Genomic DNA, 23,832 nt, shown 5'->3' with positions numbered 1-23,832 from the left:
TCTGTTAGGTCAACCTCCACCCCACCCCACAACAGTATCCAAAGTGATGTACCTGTTGTTGAGGGGGATGACCATAGGAGTACTCTGCACTGGCTCCTTAACCCCTTTCCCCTTCCTGACTGTCACCCAGTTTCCTGTGCCCTGCACATTAGATGGAACTACCTTTCTACATGTTCCATCTATCACCCCCTCAGCCTCTCAAATGATCCGGACTTTATCCAGTTCCAGCTCCAAATCCTTAATGGGGATTGCTAGAAGCTGTATACATGTGACTGGCTGAACGGCAATTAAACTTGAACTTGATACTGAATGTGGGACTTACTGGGAGTAACATTTTGAAGCCTTGTGTTGGTCAGAGACGCCAGTGGATATTGTGTCCGAGCAGTGACTGTGACGTGCAAGCCAGGGCAGTACAACACGGAGGGCCGTGCAGCTCCCCCTCTCCATGCAGCAGATGGGTTCAGAGGAACGGCAGAGACTGATACAGTTTGGTACCAGCAGCGTTGCAGGAGTTACCAATCAATGTTGAACTCAACGTACGACTCCAGCTCTGTATATTTTCCTTGTGGTTTCCTCCTGAAGCCTTCCCCAAGAGTGGGTACAGCCGCAAGGGTGATGTGCAATAAGTGTCACTCACTGAAAGTTACATTTAAAGAGACTTAATTCACTGGAAACATTATTAACTAATCCTGAAAATCTGACTGAGTGGTGCCACAACAACAATCTCTAACTCAATGTCAGCAAGACCAAGGAGCTGATTTGGACTTCAGGAGAAGGAAACCAGAGGTTCTTGAACCAGTCCTCACTCAAGGGTCAGCAACTTAAATTCCCAGGTGTTACTATTTCAGAGGACATGTCTTGGGCCCAGCACATAAGTGCAATTACAAAGCAAATACAGCAGCAATACCTCTAGTCAGAGTCATAGTCATAGTCATACTTTATTGATCCCGGGGGAAATTGGTTTTCATTACAGTTGCACCATAAGTAATTAAATAGTAATAAAACCATAAATAGTTAAATAGTAATATGTAAATTATGCCAGAAAATAAGTCTAGGACCAGCCTATCGGCTCAGGGTGTCTGACCCTCCAAGGGAGGAGTTGTAAAGTTTGATGGCCACAGGCAGGAATGACTTCCTATGACGCTCTGTGTTGCATCTCGGTGGAATGAGTCTCTGGCTGAATGTACTACTGTGCCCACCCAGTACATTATGTAGTGGATGGGAGACATTGTCCAAGATGGCATGCAACTTGGACAGCATCCTCTTTTCAGACACCACCGTCAGAGAGACCAGTTCCATCCCCACAACATCACTGGCCTTACGAATGAGTTTGTTGATTCTGTTGGTGTCTGCTACCCTCAGCCTGCTGCCCCAGCACACAACAGCAAACCTGATAGCACTGGCCACCACAGGCTCGTAGAACATCCTCAGCATCGTCTGGCAGATGTTAAAGGACCTCAGTCTCCTCAGGAAATAGAGACGGCTCTGACCCTTCTTGTAGACAGCCTCAGTATTCTTTGACCAGTCCAGTTTATTGTCAATTCGTATCCCCAGGTATTTGTAATCCTCCACCATGTCCACACTGATCTCCTGGATGGAAACAGGGGTCACCGGTACCTTAGCTCTCCTCAGGTCTACCACCAGCTCCTTAGTCTTTTTCACATTCCTCTATTTTAGGAATTTGCAAAGATTCAGCATGACATATAAAACTTTGACAAACTTCTATAAATTTGTGGTGGAGGGTATATTGACTAGTTGCATCACAGCCTGCAATGGAAACACCAATGCTCTTGAACAAAAAATCCTACAAAAAGTAGTTGATATGACATAGTCCATTGAAGTTAATGCGCACTCCACCATTTAGCACGTCTACACGAAATGTCATCACAGGAAAGCAGTAACCATCATCAGGGACCCCCACCACCCAGGACATGCTCTCTTCTCACTGCTGCCATCAGGAAGAAGGTACAGGAGCCTCAGGACTCACTCCACCAGGTTTAGGAACAGTTATTACCCCTCAACCATCAGGCCCTTGAACCAAAGGTGATAACTTCACTCAACTTCACTTGCCTCTTCATTGAATTGTTCCCACAACCAATGGACTCACTTTCAAGGACTCTTCATCTCATATTCTCTATATTTACTTATTTATTATGATTATTTCTTTCTTTTTGTATTTGCAGTTTGTTGTCCTTTGCACCCTGGTTGAACACCCAAGCGGGGGTGGCCTTTCATTGATTCCATTATGGTTATTAATCTATTTTGGCTTTATTGAGTATGCCCATAAGAAAATTAATCTCAGGGTTGTATATGGTGAAAATTTTAAAGCGTATGGTGCAAATCATCTCCATTAAGGAACAATAATCATTTTCTATCTGGGGGGAAACCATTCACTAACAGAACTTGGGAGGATAAAGGTATTACTACTCTTCAAGATATTAATGGGGCAAGTACTATCCTTTCAAGAACTGATATCTCGATATAATATTGATAAACACTCTCTTTTCTTCTACTTTAGAGTAAGATCAGCTTGTAAAGCCTATGACGCTCCCTGGGGGGGGGGGGGTCAGATTTAAAGGACGATCCCATTTTAAGTTGGAAACAGAGTGCTCCAGGACAGATAGTGTCATATGTCTATGATAAATTAAACTCCCAGAAGTATATGCCCACATTAGGAATGAAAGCCTGGGGTAGGGACATATCTGAATTGGGACAAGGCTTAGACTGGGATGCGATTAGGGATAATGCTGCCGGTGCTCCGAAAAACCTAAATCATTGGTATATACACGTGAAATTTTGTCATAGAGCATATTTAACACCGAGAATTAGACATCAAATGGGACTGGTTCCTGACCCATATTGCTCATTTTGCCCCCACGGAGCCATTGGCTCTTTTATACATGTTGTATGGGAATGTCCAGGGGTTTTTGGTTTGTGGGGAAGGGTTATCAGTACTCTTACAGAACCAACAGGGGTACAATTACCAATGGACCCCGCTGTACATCTTCTAAATGATGACTCCCACCTTTCCCTTATGGAAAAAACATGCAAAGTCTGGCTGGCAGGCCTGACTGCAGCTGAGAAGATTGTGGTCCAGCATTGGAAACCTCCCCATGATATTTCAAATACTCACTGGCTTCAAAGCTTTTTTGGACATTTCTTACCTGGAACTTTCATCAGCAAGAGTAAATGATGCACGACCAAACACAATCTTAATGTGGACAAATTTGATATCTAACTTAAAAGATCCTTTGTTAAAATAAGAATGCTTTATCTGTGTATGTACTACTATTCAGTTGACTGGTGGAGGGGAGAGGGGTGGGGGGGAGAGAGGGGTGGAGGGGGATGGTGATGAAGGTTGGAGGGTGGCTGGGTTAAACAGTCAAAATGTAATTGGCAACTGGTTGTATTGAATGTAATTTGTTGGTGTTGCAATAAAAAATTAGTAACAAAAAGGGTTGTATATGGTGACATATATATACTTTGATAATAAATTTACTTTGAATTGACTTAATAAGAACCCACATCATTGAGAAGATGTACAAGTGATTGTAATTGTACATTATTCATTGACGATACATACAGAGTCTTATTCACTCAAGGTGAACTATTATCGAATATCAAAGTTCAAAGTTCCAATAACATTTATTGTCAAAGTATGTATGTATAATACAACCCTGAAATTCATCTTCCCACAGACAACCACAAAACAAAGAAAAACCATGGATCCTGTTCAGACATACACATCAGGCCCACCTTCCCCTCCCCCTGTGTGCAAAAAAAAAAGATAATCATGCAAACGGGAAAAAATAATGAGTGAAGAACCCAGGACATAAAACATCAACCCACCAAAGTCATCGAAAGGGTCCAGGCAAATTCAGTTCCAGCTCAATCTAGCGCTGTGTCTTACATTATTATGGCCACCCCTATCAGAATCACACAAGGTAGCAACAAAAAAAGGAATGAACAAAAACCAGAAACACATCATAACGTGAATTAGACTCCAAGCCACAACAGTGTCAATTAAACCTTGCTCAAGACCCAGGACTCTGGCACCTTTTTCAGACAGCACCCGGGGAGAGAGACCATTTGAACACAGGGACCTCCCTCCGGGAGCAGCGAGTGTGGCCGTCACACGCAGAATATCATGGTGTGGGAAGTGCCCCATTAGACCAACCAGATCCATGCACCCACTTACAGTCATCTTATCTTGTTCCTCCCATATTTCCATGAACTCCTCCCCATTTTCACCACTCAGACACAGACCAGGAGCAACAGACAGCGGCCAAGTTACCTAGCAACCAGCATGGCTTCTGGGATGTGGGGAGGGAACTGGAACATCTGGGGAAACCCACTCAGTCACGGGGGGAAAAGTTTTGAACCTGGGTCACTGGAATTGTAAGACCGAAGTTCCACTACCTCTATCACTGCTCTGTCTATTATGAGCAATATTTTCAAGAAAGTATTATTTATTCAGAAAAGTTTATTCAAACAGCAAAACACCATACAATAAATGTTTTGCAGTTTCAAATTAAGATACGATTATTTCCATCTACAATATATTCAAGACCCAAAGCAGCCCACCAGTTCCAGAAATAAGATCAAAAGACATAGGAGTGGTATTAGGACATTTTGGCCTGTTGAGTCTGCTGCAGCATCCCATCATGGCTGATATATTATCCCTCTCAACCCCATTCTCCTGCCTTCTCCCTGTAGTCTTTGATGCCCTCATTAATCAAGAACCTATCAGCCTCTGCTTTAAGTATACCCAATGACTTGGCCTCTACAGTCATCTGCGGTAATTCATTTCATAAATTCACCACCATCTGGCTAAAGAAATTCCTCCTTATCTCTGTGATAAAGGGACCTCCTTGTATTCTGAGGACTCTGGTTCTAGACTCCCCCACTGTAGGAAACATCCTTTGCATATCATTGTGCCCATAGGCATCATGTGCTCCTTCTCCAAGGTCACCTGGGCATGAATGCAACCCTGGAAGAGGGGCAAACAGTCAGCTTGGGCAGAACCCTCAGCTTCTCGCCACCTGGACCTGTGAATGGCCAACGTGACCAGGCCCATGGATATTGAGTGTTCCTTCTCCGAGGTCACCTGGGCATGAAAGTAACTGCAGAAGAGGGGCAGGCAGTCAGCTCGGCAGGACCCTTGACTGCCCTCAGCCCAGACCCCTGAATGGACAACTTGACCAGGACCAAGGGAAAACCAACCAGAACATCCCCTGAGCAACCCTCTCCCCTCTGTACTGGATGACTGTTGATCAGGAGCGTAGAGCGTGGGCCGAAGTGCAGCCAGAAGTTGAGAAGCAGCCCCTTCAGAGGATGAACAGCCAGTAAATTCGGAAATCTTTTGCTCAGTACTGCTCTATGCAATACCCTCCACCCCAATCCCCAAAGCACAGGGAAAGGACCCCTGCATATAGAGACCTTCACTGGGGACCTCTCTCACTGCCAGATCTGAAAGTATTATGAATTGAGACTGACAATTAACGGAGAAATTTAACTGTAAATTATCTGTCACTGAGAACAACATTTACTGACAGCATTATTCACTGTAAGTGACTCACACTGAGGGTCAGAGTTACTGAGAGTAACACTTACTGACATTGACTATGGCCTGATTCTGCTCCTACGTCCTATAGTCTTGAACCAGTCTGGTAACACGTTGAAGCTGCACCCTCTCTAACATGCTGGTAGAGAGAGTTTTATTCGGGTTTTTTTTAGCGCTGGAAATGGTTACATCCCGACACGCGGGACAGAAGCAAGGTCACATTGTGTATTCCAGGGACCAGCCAATGCCGGCCGGTTTAGTGGGCAAAGTGGCGGACACCCCCGCTGAAATCCGGAGGAAAACACACAGAGGGGGATCACAAAGCCGAGGAAAGAGGACCGGGTCGAGACAACAGAGACTTATGGAGAAGAGGAGTTCGGTGGGTAATACCGTTCCGGCTGACCGGAAGTGCACTGAGAGCGGTAAGCGTAAAGGAGTTGGGTGCTTACTGATCTGGTTAACAACGGATGGTGCAATCCGGGGTATATTACGATTAAGTAACGTGTTTGCAGACTGGATATTGAACTTTTTACTATTGGACTTTGGCCACATTCTACCATGATACAACACTTGGCGGCATGGGAGGTCGTTCCTGCCTGTGGTCATCGAATGTGCAGCTCCTCCCCTGGAGGGTCAGACACCCTGAGCCAATAGACTGGTCCTGGATTTATTTTCCATCTGGCATAGTTTGCATTTTGTTGTTTGATTGTTGGGGTTTTTTGTATTGCTATATTTACGCTCTATTCTTGGTTGGTGCAGCTGTAACGAAACCAAATTTCCCTCGGGATTAATAAAGGATATCTATCTATCTATCTATCCTCTTCTGACCTCTTTCAGTAACAAGGCACTTTCACCCACAGAACTGCCCCTCGCTGGAATTTTTTTTTTGTTTTTCACACCATTCTCTGTAAACTCTAGAGGTTGTAGTGTGTAAAAATCTCAGGATCCATAGCATATTAATTTAGAGTGAGCATCATTTACCAAGTATATCATTTGCTGAAGTTACCCTTTAGAACAAAGTGTCAATTATAAGACTCATCTCTAAATATTACTTGCCGAGAGTCTCTTTCCGTGAAAGAACTGCTTACAAAGATGGCTATTGATTGTATCTTTTCCCAAAGCCCTCATTCAGAAAGAGCCTCTTTCATTCAATATCTTTTAGTAGGAGAATAATTAATGAGAAGCATTTACTGGGAACAGTTTAGTGAAACAATTAGCAAAAGCTGGATCCAATCCAAGTTTACAGACAACATCTCTGGAGGTATTACTCGGTAGTTTGCATGTTTGTACATAGTGCGTTGGAAGCTTCCTCCAGCCATTTAGAGTGAATAGCAAATTTGAACAGAAAACTTATTTATAGAATTTCTTTCTCAAGATCATTTGGGGCGTTACGGTTACCTTAACACTATTACAGTGCCAACCGCCCAGATTCAGTTCTGCCATTGTCTGTAAGGAATTTGTTTGCTCTCCCCATAACTGTGTTGGTTTCCTCCAGGTGTTCTGGTTTTCTCCCACATTCCAAAGATGTGTGGATTATATGGAAATAATTGGGCAGTATGAGCTCATTGGGGAATAATTGGGCAGTATGAGCTCATTGGTTTGGAAGGACCTGTTACAGTGCTCAAAACAGATGAATGAAATTAATTCCTGGCATGAAAGTGAACCTGCCTTCTTTCATCGTCATCATTACGAGCAGTGTTGTACGACATGGGCGATCATTGGGGGTCTTTCCAAATTTGTTCTTGGCTAATTTTTCTACAGAAGCGGCTTGCCATTGCTTTCTTCTGAGCAGTGTCTTTACAAGACGCAGCTAGTGAGGCCAGAACTTGAATTGAATTGACCTTATTTTACTTACATCCTTAACATACATGAGGAGTAAAAATCTTTACGTTACGACTCCAACTAAATGTGCAACGTGCAATCATAGTAATTTATAATAATTTATAATAAATAGAACAGTCGATGTAATATAGAGTACACTCAAATCAGAGTGAGTTCACCAGTCTGATGGCCTGGTGGAAGAAGCTGCCCCAGAGCCTATTGGTCCTACGTGGACCAGGTTCAAATCTGCAAGGACACTGGCAGCTTCTAAGATCATACAGAGAGAGAAGGGAGGAACTACTTGATGGACAGCTGGTGTTCAGCACAACAGTACTTAAACCAGCATAATTGCTTGTTTCACAGGACACGGGACAGGCAGGGTGTGGTGAAGTTACCACTATCCTGTTTAGGAGCCCATGAGTATGGGACTGTGGATCAATTATGAGGTATCGATCTGTGATTGTTAGTTCGTGAAAGAGTGACCCTGTGGAGTCTATTAGAGTGTCTAACCCTCGCCTGGGTTGGTAGACTATCACTCGAAGACCGTGCTCTTAAGTTGGTCAAGTTTGGCTAACTTGGAAGTTTCAGAGGACAACGGGAAGATCAACGGCATCAGCTTGCCTGAAGAACCAAACACCTCTCTCTCTCCATCACTACTCAACTTAATACCACGAACTGAACTGAACTTTACTCATCACCATAAGACTGTATCCACTTACCCCTAGACTTGATGAAGTTTGGCTTCTATATTTCCACACTTATATATATATTATCATTGCTAACCTGTTTGATATATCTGAATTTATATTACTGTATTGCGTAGTTACTAATAAATACCAATTGTTAATAGCAATACCAGACTCCAAAGTGTTTTCCATTTCTGCTGGTTCTTTAAGCCGTCATGGGGTACGTGACAAAATTGGGGCCTGCGTCCGGGATATAAAACAAATTGGTGGGAGCCATTCTAAAAATTGTGTGGGGGCTTGTTTGAATTGATTGGGGAAGTTCCTTTTGATTTGCTTGTGTGGAATGCCAGCAGAAATGGAGTTTGAGGTTAATAAGTTTGTGGCAGAACCAACCCCTGTGGCGCTGGATGATGCTATGAGGGATGTGCTGTCGGCAATCGCTCAAAAGTTAGGGCTAAAGGTGAGCAGTAAAATGAAGAAAGCTGAGATGCAGACGGTCATAGCCCAGCATTATACAGCGAAGGGAAAGTTTGAAGAGGAGGTGTTAGAGTTATTTGCTGGAGGTAAACTTACTAATGCTGAGGTTCAGCTTCAGTTGGCGAAATTAAAGATGGAGCATGAATTGCAATGGAAACAGCTCGAAGCTGATGAAGCAGAAAAGCAGAGTGTTCATGAGGCTAGAGAGGCAGACAAACAGAGAGAAGAGGCAGAAAGACAGAGACAGTTCGAGATGGAGATCTGGCAGCTGGGAGGTCCAGTGTCGGACTCTGATGATTTGTACAGCTCGAAAGAGCTTGTGTTGATTGAAGAATTTAAGAAGTGTGTTCCTGATGATGTAAGGGCATACCTAGATGAAGAGGATGCCACCACCCTGCGGGGGTCTGCTAAGGCAGCAGACAAGTTTGTTTTAACCCACGAGGTTGAGATTACTCCAGATGAGAGTTTGCCAGAGAGTAGCTGGGAGGTTCGGGTTGACCTTGAATTTGAAACTGGGACAAATGATGAAATCCCAGAAGAGGCAGCTGTCCCGATTGCCTGTATTCAGGTTGTTGAAGTACCTGTGGATTCACAGGGTACTGAACCTTGTGTTGAGGTTCAGTTAAGGTCTGAGGTATCTGACTTAGTTGGAAAGGAATGCAGTTCTTTTGTGTCAGATGGTCTTGTTTCAGTGAATAAGAGGTTAACCTTGCTACCAGTGGAAATTGAGGATTCTCAGTCACTTGTATTAGATAGTGTTCTAAAAGTTAGTGAGGGATGAAAATTGGTGAGGTAAGTGTTTCTGAAGATATTGAGGAAAGTGTTGTTTCTGGACTTTTGAATAAAGTACTTGTGAAGGTTGGATTGGTTTCACAACCTTTGACCCTGCTTGCAGGACAAGCGCCTGCTGAAGAAATATGTGCCACTCTGTTGAATTTTGTTTTAACATTTGGATGTAAACACCTTCAAGGTTATGATGTTGTTCATGATTGTGATGTGAAGAAGAAGGATTATTATGGTTTTGAGAGGCCGTTGAAAGAAGTTACTATGGAGACAAATCGGGATAAAGGTTGTAGGAATAAAATAAATGGATTGTTTGGCATTTTTCACATATACACATGGTTTTTGTAAGTCTGGTGATAGTGCTGAGTTTAGTAAACATTAGGGGGGGAGGTTGACACCTATTTTTTATGTTTATTCAGCAGTTCAGCTAACGAGCAAAGCTGCTGCTAATGACCCATACAGAGAGACTGATGTGTACGCCGCATGTGCAGTGTCCTGAAGCATGTTTGAAAAGTCTGCTGATGCAGATAGTTCGGGGCAGGGGGATTTTGAGGCCCATGATAGCAAAACCAGGGGTTTAAATCATGATGATTTATCAGAGACTTTTCTATCTTCCCTATACCAACAGGACTTAGAGGGTAGTAAGGCCGAGGAGAATAAGGTATATGAGAAAGACTTGTCCTTATCGAGGAAGGAATTTATAGAGCAACAAAATAAAGATCCTGAAATTGTGGCTTTAAAGGAGACAGCTCTCACAGAAGAGGAGGTTCAGAAAGACACAGTGGGATATTACCTTAAAGATGGAGTGTTAATGAGGAAGTGGAGACCAGCCACTGTGCCTGCAAGTGAGGATTGGGCTATTGTACGCCACGTAGTGGTTCCAAAAGTTTACAGGGCTGAAATTTTAAACATGGCTCACAGTGTGCCTTTATGTGGACATTTTGGAGTGAGAAAGACAGTGAACAGGATTATGAAGAAATTCTACTGGCCTAATTTAAGAAAGAATGTTGTGAATTTTTGCAGGACTTGCCATACCTGCCAGGTTGAGGGGAAACTTAATCAGGTTATTTAAGTAGCACCACTTAAACTGATACCTGCTTTTGGAGAACCATTTTCTAGGGTCATAGTGGATTGTGTAGGCCCATGGCCAAAGACTGCAGCTGGTCATCAGTACTTGTTAACAATTATGTGTGCTGCATCTAGGTTCCCTGAAGCAGTGCTTCTCGGAAACATCCAGGCCAAGACTGTGGTAAAAGCACTCAGTAAGTTTTTCACACTGGTGGGTCTGCCTAAAGAAATTCAGTTTGACCAGGGTAATAACTTTACTTTGAGAACATTCCAGGGGATAGTTGGAGAATTGAGAGCTAAGCACATCATGTCATCTGCATATCACACAGATTCTGAGAGGGCCTTGGAATGGTTCAACTCCACTCTTAAGACCATGATTAAAACATACTGTGTGGAAAATGGAAAAAAAAACGGGATGAGGGAGTTCCCCCACTCTTATTTGCTGTTGGAGAATCGATTCAAAAATCACTGGAGTGTAGTCTATTTGAGCTCATTTTCAGCCATGGGCCCAAAGGACCTTTGACCTTGCTCAGAGAGCAGTGGTCTAACCCAAAAGTGTGTGTCAGCGTGTTAGATTATGTTTTGAAATTCCGGGAGAGACTTAACAAGGCTTGTGACCTTGAAAAGGAAAAATTGCAGAATGTTCAAATTAAAATGGAACATTGGTTTGATAAGGTAGCACCTGTGGGTACTGTTAGGAAAACAAATGGAGTCGGGAAGGCTGGTACCGAGATACCAGATAATTTTAATGTACTCAGTGTAATCTCCACAAAGCTCGGAAACACTATTGTTTTGAAAAATATTACTGACAAGGTCTATCAGTTGGGGCTACACTGCAAAAACAATTGAAAGAATTAATTAGCAAGCATAAAGATTTATTTCCTGACATTCCAAGACAGTACACAGCTGCCGTGCATGATGTCATTGTAAATTCAGCCCAGCCAATCAAAGAGCATCCTTACAGAATGAATTTAGAGGAAAGTAAAATGGTTGAACAAGAAATTGGAAACAAGGAAGAACCAGGAAAGAGAGTGGATGACTGTATTGATAGAGTGGGGAAAGCTAAATACCTTGCAAAGATTGACCTGTTAAAAGAATATTGGTGTGTTCCTTTAACAGAGAGGGCCAAAAAATATCTACATTTGTGACACCATCTGGACTGTACGAATATAATATTTTACTCTTCCGGATGAAAAATACCCCAGGGACATTTCAAAGAATGATCAATTCTGTGATTAGAGGGTTAGAAAACACAGGGGCTTATATTGATGATTTGGTTGTATGGAGTGACACGTGGGAAGAGCATATTGCAGCAGTAGAAAAACTGTTTGAAAGGCTGTCCAAGGCCAATCTTACTGTGAACCTCGATAAGAGTGAATTTAGCCATGCCACAGTTACATATCTGGGCTATGTAGTAGGCCAGGGCCAACTGGCTCCTGTACAGGCCAATGTTCCAGCTATTGCTGAGGTTCCTGTTCCGACCGGCAAGAAAGCATTAAGAAGGTTTTTTGGAATGGTGGGGTATTACCAAAAGTTTCGTAAGAACTTTGCAGATATTGCTCTCCCCCTAATGAAACTCCTAGGGAAGAGTGAAAGAATTGTGTGGAGTGATCTTTGCCAGGAGGCATTTGAACGCCTGAAAACCATTCTGTGTTATCATCCTGTGTTAAAAGCACCTGATTTTTCCAAGCCATTCTCTATAGCAACAGACGCTAGTGACGAAGCTGCTGGGGCAGTATTGTTACAGAAAGATATGGATGATATTGAACACCCAGTAGCTTATTTCTCAAAGAAATTTAATGTGCATCATGAAAATTATTCTACTGTTGAAAAGGAGTTGCTATCACTTATTCTGGCTTTACAACATTTTGAAGTCTATGTCTGGCCTGCCCAGAGACCACTTATGATTTACACAGATCACAACCCGTTAGTGTTTCTAACTAAGATGAAGGATAAGAATAGAAGGTTATTAAACTGGAGTCTGATATTGCAAGAATGTGACCTGAAAATAAAACATGTAAAAGGTACTGACAACATTATAGCTGATTGTTTATCCAGACATTAAGTTAGAAATTGTATACGTTTTTGCCCTGTTATCTGATGATTATACATGTATTGTTTTAAAATTTGTAATCTACAGTTAAACTAAAAGTTTTGACTTCGTCACATTTTTTTTCTAAAAGGAAGGGAGTGTGATGGGACCTGAATTATCCCTATGAACTGTGCTTTTAAAAGAGAGAGGGAGAGAGAGAGAGGTGTCCAAAACAGACACCTGGTTATTAAGAGAGAGAGAGGCGAAGTCTGCTTGGAGATGGTGTTATGGTTTCTCTGCAGCGTGTTTACACTTCTGCAAGAACACTGGCAGCTTCTAAGTTCCTACAGAGAGAGAAGGAAGGAGCTACTTGATGGACAGCTGGTGTTCAGCACAACAGTATTTAAATCAGCATAATTGCTTATTTCACAGGACATGGGACAGGCAGGGTGTGGTGAAGTTCTCACTATCCCGTTTAGGTGCCCACGAGTGTGGGGCTGTGGATCCATTATCAGGTATCGATCTGTGATTATTAGTGTGTGAAAGAGCGACCCTGTGGAGTCTATTAGTGTGTCTAACCCTCGCCTGAGTTGGTAGACTATCACTCGAAGACCGTGCTCTTAAGTTGGTCAAGTTTGGCTAACTTGGAAATTTCGGAGGACAACAGGAAGATTGACGGCATCAGGTCACCTGAAGAACCAAATACCTCTCTCTCTCCATCACTACTCAACTCAATACCATGAACTGAACTGAACTTTATTCATCACTGTAAGACTGTATCCATTTACCCCAAGGCTTGAAGAAGCTTAGTTTTTATATTTCCACACTTACATATATATATTATCATTGCCAACCTGTTTGATATATCTGTATTTATATTACTGTATTGCATAGTTACTAATAAATAATATTAGTGAATAGTAATACGGGACTCTAAAGTGTTCTCCATTTCTGCTGGTTCTTTAACTCGTCACAAGGTACGTGACAAGAGGATGTTTCCTATGATGGGGGAGTGTAATACCAGAGGACACTGCCTCAGAATAGAGGGGCGTTCTTTTGGAATGTAGACAAGGAGGAATTTCTTTAGCTAGAGAGTGGTGAATCTGTGGGATTTTTTGCAACAGGCAGCTGTTGAGAGCAAATCTTTATGTATATTTAAAGTAAAGGATGATAGGTTCTTGATTGGTCAGGGCATGAAGGGATACTGGGCGAAGGACAGAGATTGGGGCTGACAGGAAAATTGGACCAGCCATGATGAAACATGATGAAATGGCGGAGCAGACTCGATGGGCCAAATGGCCTTATTCTGCTCCTATATCCTATGGTCTAAGACTTGTGACCCTAGCCAATACACAGGAAAGAAAATCTTTTTCAACCGTCTTGCTTCCTCAGAAATTTTTAGTGTTTGTAATAGACTACATAAAGCTGAAAACAAATAATAATTTCAGACTATGTGACTATAGGAATTTGGAGAAAGATTTTGCTATCACAAATACTCCTGAAAATACAATTACTTTAATTGTAATGAGTACACACAATCTGTTATGTACATGGAGCCTGCACGTCAACATGATTGCCAATCGATATACATGTAAACACAATACATAGAATAGTGTGTATGTGATACTTTTCTAGCCTCTCTAAAACCTGCCCTGCCAAAGCGTGCCTCGACAAGATAGAAAACCTTTCAGCTTACATCATGGGCAACATTTTAATTGACTTGAATAAAGAAATTGAAATAACAAATATAGGTGATTTTTTTAAAAAGTGCGTGATAGGGTAACTTTGTGGTTATTTTCATCATCAGCAGCCCAAAATCCATAAAATACACCCAAAAGTACTCAGGAAGCAAAATCCTCACAGATTGTCTGCCTGGTGTCAGTAGTTGCATAACCAGGATTTGTGATATACAGTATTTCCTCTGGAGGGAAATAAATAAAAGATAGTCTCCAGGATCATCATCCCATCTCAAGCCAAATTAAACTTAAACACAAGATACTCTCACTTTCAGTCAATAATACTTCCAAGAAAATATTGATCCTGACAGACAGCGCAGAGATGCAGCTGGTAAACATGAAGGAGTTTGCAGTCACAATTAATTTCCTGAAATTTACCTTGTTCGCTTGCTCATCTCAGCTCCAGACAGGGCTTGAAAGACGGAGTCGTAAACACGATGCTTGAACCACAACTCATGTGCCACCTTTCCGTAGATGCCGGCCAGCGTGAGCAGTGGGACAAGGAACACCAGAATCAGGATGACAGTGGTGTAGGCCCTCCTTTGCTGTGGCTGGTGCCAGATCTCCTGACAGCAGGTGTAGTGCACCTCGAAGAGGAAATCGTGCTGTACCTGCGCGACAATCACACAGCAATGTCAGACGGCCAACAAGGAAGTCACCTGATCCCGTTCGTCCACACACAAGTAGCGGGCAGGAGTATATGTGGGGGACAGTCCGGCGTTGTGTCGAGAGGCACTGACAGTTCTTAAATGTGGGGCCTGCAGGAGGAAGGTAAACTTAAGAACATAAGGAGGAAGCCATTCAGCCCCTCAAACCTGACCCACCATTCTACCTAATTACATGCGTATGACAAGTTAACCTACTCGCAGAACGTCTTTGGAAAGTGGGAAGAAATGCCACATTCCTACCGCTGGCCGTAAGGAGTTTGCATGTTCTCCTCGTGGCCACGTGGGTTTCCACCCACAGTCCAAAGACGTACCGGTTGTTAGGCCAATTGGTCATTGTAAATTGTAGCGTGATTAGATTGGGATTAGAATCAGGGGATTGGTTGGCGTCGCAGCTCGAAGGGTTGGAAGGGCCTGTTCTGCACTATCTCTGTAAATTAAAAACTGTGAGCACCTGGAGGAAGCCCTGTGGTACAGTTACAGAGAAGGCACAGTCCGTGCAGACAGCAACGTGCAAGACATAATAATATAGTCTGCGAGGTTAGGAGTCCATTTTATCATAGTAGGAGATTGTTCAATAGTTGTATAACAGTAAAGATGATATCTCAAGACCGATGATGTGGAAATGGAAGAATTGCAATGAAGTATTTACAAGAAGTAGAATGGAGGAAAAGTAAACAGAATTGTGTTGTACATCGCAACACAACATGATTCATCATATCAAACACGCGGTGAGGGAGGGACTACGGTTTGCTTTGCTGTTGCTGCTGCTTGTGCTGTTCTGCTGAATTGCGGGAATGTTAATGGTGGAATGTGAGCCAACACTTGCGGGCTGCCCTTGCATACCCATAGGTTGTATTGGATGTTAAAATAAACGGCTCGGCCATTGCATGCTTCAATGTACATGGGATCAATAAACTTGAATCCGAATCTGAATCAGAACCGGGGTTGATATGGCCGGCGTAAGCCCAGCCTGAAACGTCAATTGTACTTTTTTCCATAGATGCTGCCTGACCTGCTGAGTTCCTCCAGGATTTTACATGTGTCCTGTGAAATCTGTTACGCAGCCGCAGTACTTTAAAAATAAAAATAAAGAACTGTAAATTACATCGTAAAGTTAAACCAGTAAGTATTGCAAAAAGGGAGGAAAAAGCAGTGAGGGGTCAATGTCTATTCAGAAATCAGATAGCAGAGGGGGAAGAAGCTGTTCCTAAATCGTTGAGTGTGTGATTTCAGGCTCCTCCCTGATGGTAGCAATGAGAAGCGGGCATGTCTTGTGTTATGATTTGTAACTTCAAAACATTAAACTAATTCGAAGGAAGGCATGGGAATCCAAAAGTGCGGGTCGAACTTTACGTTTACTTTAAGCAAGGTGCGCATGTATCACATGGTAGCGTGAAGATGTATGCATTTAATGTATTTTTACATATAACCACTAATTAATTATTTAAACAAACAAGAATGATCATGTTCTGCTACTGAATCTGATACCCTTCAAAGTGGAGAGGAGCTTCACCCATATACGAAGACCATAAGACTATAAGAGATAGGAACAGAATTAGGCCATTCAACCCATCGAGCCTGCTCCACCATTCCATCATGGCTGATTTATTAGCTCTCTTAACCCTGTAACTCCTGCCTTCTCCCCTAACCTTTGACTTATCAAGAAACTATCAACATCGGCTTTAAATATACCTAATGACTTGGCTTTCACAGCCACCCATGGCAATCAATTCTTACAGATTCATCACCTTCAGGATATAGAAATTTCTCCTCACCCCTGTTCTAAAGGGACAGCCATCTATACTGAAACTGTACTCCCTGATCCTAGACTCCCTCACTATTGAAAACATCCTCTCCACATACACTCTATCTAGGCCAGGGGCTTCCCAACCTGGGGCCCACCAACCCCCCAGTTAATGGTAGGGGTCCATGGCATAAAAAGGGTTGGGAACCCCCAAACTAGACCTTTCACGGGCATGTGAGGCAAGAAACAGCACAGGGTTGAACACACTGCTCATGTGAAGGTAATAGGCAGCAAGTTTCATAAGTGCTTATTATTGGAGTGCTGTTCCAATTAGCTTTCAGCTTGTATTATTGGAATAGTGCGCTGCGAGGGTAGAGAAGAAGCTGGTTGTACCTCAATCTTCTGTGCATACCACAGCGGTGAAGCGATAGCCATCGCGGACAGCCAGACCGCTACTGTAAACCAGAAAACAGCCAATCAGACAGCGATGCATTTTAAAGGCGGCTTCCACAGTGAAAAGCCTCAAAGATCATAAGACCATAAGACATAGGAGCAGAGTTAGGCCATTTGGCCCGTCAAATCTGCTCTACCAGGTAAAACAAGTGAGGAACGTCTCATTATGGCAATGACGGGTGACATAGTGTAGATCACAGACTGGATCTACTTTGCTCTCAGTGTGCAGCTGTCTCCATGAGACTTCGGAGCAAATCACATGTATTGGGGCAGCATCACAACATAATGTTTAGCGTCAAGTTTAAAATCAAGTGGTTATGTGGCAACTTTATAAAACTCTGATCGGGCCATGTCTGGAGTATAGCGTACAGTTCTAGTCGCCCCCTCCCCCCACTATAAGAAGGAATTTGAGGCTTTGGAGAGGGTGCAGAAGAGGTTTACCAGGATGCTGCCTAGTTTAGAGGGCATGTGCTTTCTTGAGAGGCTGGACAAACTTGGGTTTTCTCTGGGGCATTGGAGGCTGAGGGGAGATCTGATGGCGTTTTATAAGTTCATGAGAGGCATAGCTAGTGTAGATGGGGAATATCTGTTTCCCAGCATTGAAATTTCTAATACCAAAGGACATGCATTGAGGTTGAGAGGGGGTAGGTTCAAAGGGGATCTGAGGGGTAATTTTTTACTCAGAGAGTGGTGGCTGCCTGGAATAGTGGTAGAGACAAATACATTAGAAGCTTTTAAGAGACATTTGAATAGGCATCATGACTGTAAGGAAGATGGAGGGATATGGTCGGGGTACAGGTAGGAGGGATTAGTGTTTGAATGTTTTTGGTTTACCTTTTAGCTAGTTCAGCACAACACTGTTAGCCGAATGGCATGTTCTACGTTCTACGTAATGTGTTACCACGCCAGCTTTCACTGATTGGTTTAAATCCGCCTCTGCCTGTAAGTTCCTACCATCAGGCAGGAGGTACCGTAACATTAGGACGTTAGGAGGGGAAACAGCTTCTTTCACCAGGCTGTGAGACGACTGAACTCCCTGCCACCACCCAGGTCTCATCACATAAAGAGCCATTAGTGTTATACTGTTTACTTTTTAACCAAATCCCTCATGACCATTCAGGTCCCTAAACAGTCCTTCCAGGTGAAGCAACGCTTCACCTGTGAGTCTGTTGGGGGGGGTCATCGACTGTATCCGGTCTCTCGGTGTGGCCTCCTGTATGTTGGTGAGACCCAACATAGATTGGGAGACCGCTGAGTTGAGCACCTATGCTCCATCTGCCAGGAAAAACAGGATCTCCCTGTGGCCACCATTTCAATTCCACTTCCATTCCCATTCCAACATGTCAGTCCATGGCCTCCTCTACACTCACATGCAAGTTGGAGGAACAACACCTTATATTCCATCTGGGTAGCCACCAACCTGATGGAATGAACGTCAATTTCTCAAACTTCTGGTAATGACCATCCCCTTCCTTCACCATTACCCATCCCCCTTTCCCTCTCTCAGCTTATTTCTTTTCCTGCACTCTCTGGTGCTCCGCCCCGTTTCCTTTCTTCCATGGCCTTCTGTTAGACTCCCCCTTCTGCAGCCTGTATCTCTTTCACCAATCAACTTCCCAGCTCCTTACTTCACCCCTCCCCCTTCACTCTCTAACTCTCACTCCTCATCTACCTTTCTCCAATCCTGAGGAAGGGTCTCAGCCCAAAACATCGACTGTGCTCTTTTCCATTGACGCTGCCTGGCCTGCTGAGTTCCTCCGGCATTTTGTGCGTGTTGCTTGGATTTCTAGTACCTACAGGTTTTCTTTTGTTTGTAAAACAATACAACATGAAAACTTCCAAGGGGGGGGTGAATACTTTTTATAGGCGCCATAAGTCACACACACAGATATAGAAGGGTTCTTCATTGCTGTTCCCGTGAGAATTTTTTATGAATATTCAGGGTTGGTGGCCCTGACCTGAATCCCCCAAACTTGGAGGTCTGGTGGACCTCTCTTAGTCTGGCCTAACTAAGGTCTGGTGGACCTCTTTACCCTTTGACCTAACTGGCATGGGTGACCCTACCAAGAGCCAAAGCATAAAGATCTGAATCCAGCCAGCATAGTTCTCCAGGTCATTGAGGTATGCAAGCCTCCAAACCCCACGACAAGGTTGTGGTCCTCTTGGAGGATGCTACATCACGGGTAAAGCCCCCCAACCACTGAGCACATCTACATAAAACTTTGCCATAGAAAAGCAGGATCCATCGTCAAAGATCCTCACCACTCAGGCCATGCTCTTTTCCTGCTGCTGCCATCAGGTAGAAGGTACAAGTGCCCAAGTGCCTCAGGGCTCCATAATCATAAGACCATAAGACATAGGAGCTAAATAGGCCATTCAGTCCATCGAGTCTGCTCTGCCATTCCATCATGGCTGATCCTGGATCCCACTCAATCCCACACACCTGCCTTCCTGCCATAGCCTTTGATGCCCTGACTGATCAGGAAATAATCAACTTCCGTCTTAAATATACCCACGGACCTGGCCTCCATTGTGCTCTGTGGCAGCGTATTCTACAGATTTACTGCTCTCTGGCTAAAAAAATCCGCTTTAACTCTGTTCTAAAAGGTCATCCCTCAATCTTGAGGCTGTGCCCTCTAGTTCTGGATACCCCCACCACAGGAAACACCCTCTCCACATCCACCCTATCTAGTCCTTTCAACATTCAGTAGGTTTCAATAAGATTCCCCCACATTCTTCTAAATTCCAGTGAGTACAGGCCTAAAGCTGCCAAATGCGCTTCATTTGTTAACCCCTTCATTCCCTGAATCATCCTCATGAACCTCCTCTGGACTCCCTCCAAAGATAACACATCCTTTCTGAGATACAGGGCCCAAAACTGTTGACAATATTCCAAGTGTGGCCTGACTAGAGTCTTATAAAGCCTCAGCATTATCTCCTTGCTTTTATATTCTATTCTCTTTGAAATAAATAACAACATTGCATTTGCCTTCTTTATCACAGACTCAACCAATAAATTAACCTTCTGGGAATCTTGCACATGGACTCTTAAGTCCCTCTGCTCCTCTAATGTTTGAACCTTCTCCCTATTTAGATAATAGCCCACACTATTGTTCCTTTTACCAAAATGCATTATCATTCATTTCCCAACACCGTATTCCATTTGCCACTTTTTTGCCCATTTTTCCAATTTACCTAAATCCTGCTGCAATCACATTGCTTCCTCAGTTCTGCCTACCCCTCCACTTATCTTCCTATGATCTGCAAACTTTGTCACAAAGCCATCAATTTCATTATCCAAATCATTAACAAATGATGTGAAAAGTAACGGTCCCAATACTGACTCCTGAGAAACACCACTAGTCACTGGCAGCCAACCAGAAAAAGCTTCTTTTATTCCCACTCACTGCCTTCTGCCTGTCAGCCATTCTTTTATCCATGCCGATACTTTCCTATAACACTGTAGGATTTTATCTTGTTAAGCAAGATGGATCAGCAAATTTGCTGATGATACAAAGACTGGAGGTGTAATGGACAGTGAGGAAGGTTTCCAAAGCTTGCAGAGGGATTTGGACCAGCTGGAAAAATGGGCTGAAAAATGGCAGATGGAGTTTAATACAGACAAGTGTGAGGTATTGCACGTTGGAAGGACAAACCAAGGTAGAACATACAGGGTTAATGGTAAGGCACTGAGGAGTGCAGTGGAACAGAGGGATCTGGGAATACAGATACAAAATTCCCTAAAAGTGGCGTCACAGGTAAATAGAGAGCTTTTGGTACATTGGCCTTTATTAATCAAAGTATGGAGTATAACAGTTGGAATGTTATGATGAGGTTGTATAAGACATTGGTGAGGCCGAATCTGGAGTATTGTGTTCAGTTTTGGTCACCAAATTACAGGAAGGATATTAATAAGGTTGAAAGAGTGCAAAGAAGGTTTACAAGGATGTTGCCAGGACTTGAGAAACTCAGTTACAGAGAAAGATTGAATAGTTTAGGACTTTATTCCCTGGAGCATAGAAGAATGAGGGGAGATTTGATAGAGGTATATAAAATTATGATGGGTATAGATAGAGTGAATGCAAGCAGGCTTTTTCTACTGAGGCAAGGGGAGAAAAAAACCAGAGAACATGGGTTAAGGGTGAGGGGGGAAAAGTTTAAAGGGAACATTAGGGGGGGCTTCTTCACACAGAGAGAGGTGGGAGTGTGGAAAGAGCTGCCAGATGAGGTGGTAAATGTGGGTTCTTTTTTAACATTTAAGAATAAACTGGACAGATACATGGATGGGAGGGGTATGGAGGGACATGGTCCGTGTGCAGGTCAGTGGGACTAGGCAGAAAATGGTTCGGCACAGCCAAGAAGGGCCAAAAGGCCTGTTTCTGTGCTGTAGTTTTGCTATGGTTTTCTATGGTTTCTAAGCAGCCTCATGTGTGGCACCTTATCAAATGCTTTCTGGAAATCCAAGCAAATGACATCCACTGCCTCTCCTTTGTCGAACTTGCTTGTTTTTTCCTCAAAGAACTATAACAGATTTGTCATGCAAGATTTCCCTTCACAGAAACCATGCTGACTTTGACTTATTTTATCATTAGTCTCCAAGTACCCCGAAACTTCATCCTTAATAATGGACTCCAACAATTTCCCAACCACTGAGGTCAGGCTAACTGGCCTATCATTTTTTTTTTGTCTTCCTCCCTTGTTAAAGAGTGGAATGGCATGTGCAGCCTTCCAGACCTCCAGGATCATGTCAGAATCAAGTGATTCTTGAAAGATCATGACCAATGCATCTGTTATCTCCTCAGCAACCTCTCTCAGGACTCTGCGATATAGTCCATCTTAAGACGTTTGAGTTTGCCTAGCACTTTTCCCTTTGTAATAGCAATGGCACTCACTACTGCTCCCTGACACTCACAGACCACTGGCACACAAAATACTCTGCAGACGTTGGGGTCAAAGCAACACTCACAACACACTGGAGGAACTCAGTAGGTCAGGCAGTATCCGTTTCCATGGATGCTGCCCGACCTGCTAAGTTGCTCCAGACCACTGGCACACTGCTAGTGTCTTCCATAGTGAAGACTGAACCCATTAAGTTAATCTGCCATTTCTTTGCCCTCATTAATACCTCGCCAGCATCACCTCCATTTTACACTTTATATAACTGAGAAAAACTTTTAGTATCCTGCTTTATATTATTGGCTAGTTTGCCCTCATATTTCACCTTTTCTCTTCTTATAGCTTTGTTATTTGCCTTTTGTCGATTTCAAAACCTTCCCAATCATCCAACTTCCCACTCACTTCTGCTACCTTACATGCCTTTCCTTGGCTTTTATCCAGTTCTTAGCTTCTCTTGTCTGCCATGGTTGCCCACCTCTGCCACCTGAAAGCTTCTTCTTCTGTGGGACATATCTACCGTGCGCCTTGTGAACTATTCTCAGGAATTTCAACCATGTCTGCTCTGCCATCATTCCTACCACTATCTCCTTCAATCCACCTGGGCAAGCTCTTCTCTCATGCCTCTGTAATTCCCTTTAATCCATTGTGATACTGATACATGTGAGTTATGCTTCTCCCTCTCAATGTGCAGTATGAATTCAATCATATTATGATCACTGTCTCCTAAGGGTTCCTTTACATTAAGCTCCCTAATAAGATCTGGGTTATTACACAACATCCAATCTAATAAAGTCTTTCCCCAAGTAGGCTGAAGTACAAGCTGCTCTAAAAAGCTATCTTGTAGGCTATCATGCGAACCAGCATCAACCTGATTCCCCCAGTCCCTTTGCATATTGAAGTCCCCCATTGCAATTGAGTCATTACCTTTGTTACATGCCTTTTCCAGCTCCCTTTGCGATCTCAACCCCACATCTTGGCTATTATTTGCAGGCCTATATATGATTCCCATAATGATTTTTTACCCTTGCAGTTTCTTAGCTTCACCCACAAAGACTCACACTTCCAGCTTCAAGAACAGTTACTACCGCTCGACCATCAGGCTCTTGTACAAAAGAGGATAACTACACTCATTCTATTTCTGGTGTTCCCACAACCAATTATCTCACTTTAAGGACTCTTTATCTTGCTATTTATTGCTATTCATTTGTATTTTCATTTGCACAGTTTGCTGTTCATTTATCCTGCTTACAGTTGCTGTTCTACAGAACTGCTGAGTATGCCCGCAGGAATAGGAATCTCGGTTTGTGGTGGCATGTATGTACTTTGATAATAAATTTTACTTTGAACTTTTCAGTATACTACCTGAGGATTCATTTCTTTGCAGGCACATACAGGGAGAAAAAGGAAATACAAAGGATTTCCAAAAAAAACTATACGTAAAGAGACGAAGCTGACAAGCAATCAATCTGCAAAAGAAGGTAAACTGAGCAAATAATTAATACTGAGAACATGGGCTGTAAAGAGTCTTTGAAAGTGAGTCTGTAAGGTCATAGAATCAGTTTATAATAATTTTGATTGAAGTTATCCACACTGGCTCAGGAGCCTGATGGTTGTAGGGTAGTAACTGTTCCTGAACCTGGTGGTGTGGGACCTGATGGTTGAGGGGTGATAACTGTTCCTGAACCTGTTGGTGTGGGATCTGATGGTTGAGGGGTGATAACTGTTCCTGAACCTGGTGGTGTGGGATCTGATGGCTGTAGGGTAATAACTGTTCCTGAATCTGGTGGTGTGGGACCTGATGGTTGAGGGGTAGTAACTGTTCCTGAACCTGGTGGTGTGGGACCTGATGGTTGAGGGGTAATAACTGTTCCTGAACCTGGTGGTGTGGGACCTGATGGTTGAGGG

At 43.2% G+C, this 23,832-nt stretch overlaps 1 protein-coding gene across 1 annotated transcript in view; it reads right to left on the bottom strand.

The window, feature by feature from the left end:
• The window catches only part of LOC134351230 (pyroglutamylated RF-amide peptide receptor), a 65,281-nt gene that overhangs the window by 17,605 nt on the left and 23,844 nt on the right, over positions 1-23,832 (bottom strand). The window contains exons 3-4 of the mRNA XM_063057335.1: positions 16,972-17,033; positions 14,545-14,777 (exon numbers count right to left, since the gene is read on the bottom strand). Coding sequence (XP_062913405.1) covers positions 14,545-14,777; positions 16,972-17,033 — 295 coding nt within the window. The remainder of the gene's footprint in view (positions 1-14,544; positions 14,778-16,971; positions 17,034-23,832) is intronic.

This window comes from Mobula hypostoma, chromosome 8 (assembly GCF_963921235.1).
Source record: "Mobula hypostoma chromosome 8, sMobHyp1.1, whole genome shotgun sequence".
Classification (NCBI taxonomy): domain Eukaryota; kingdom Metazoa; phylum Chordata; class Chondrichthyes; order Myliobatiformes; family Myliobatidae; genus Mobula; species Mobula hypostoma.
This window is presented reverse-complemented; position numbering and strand designations above follow the sequence as displayed.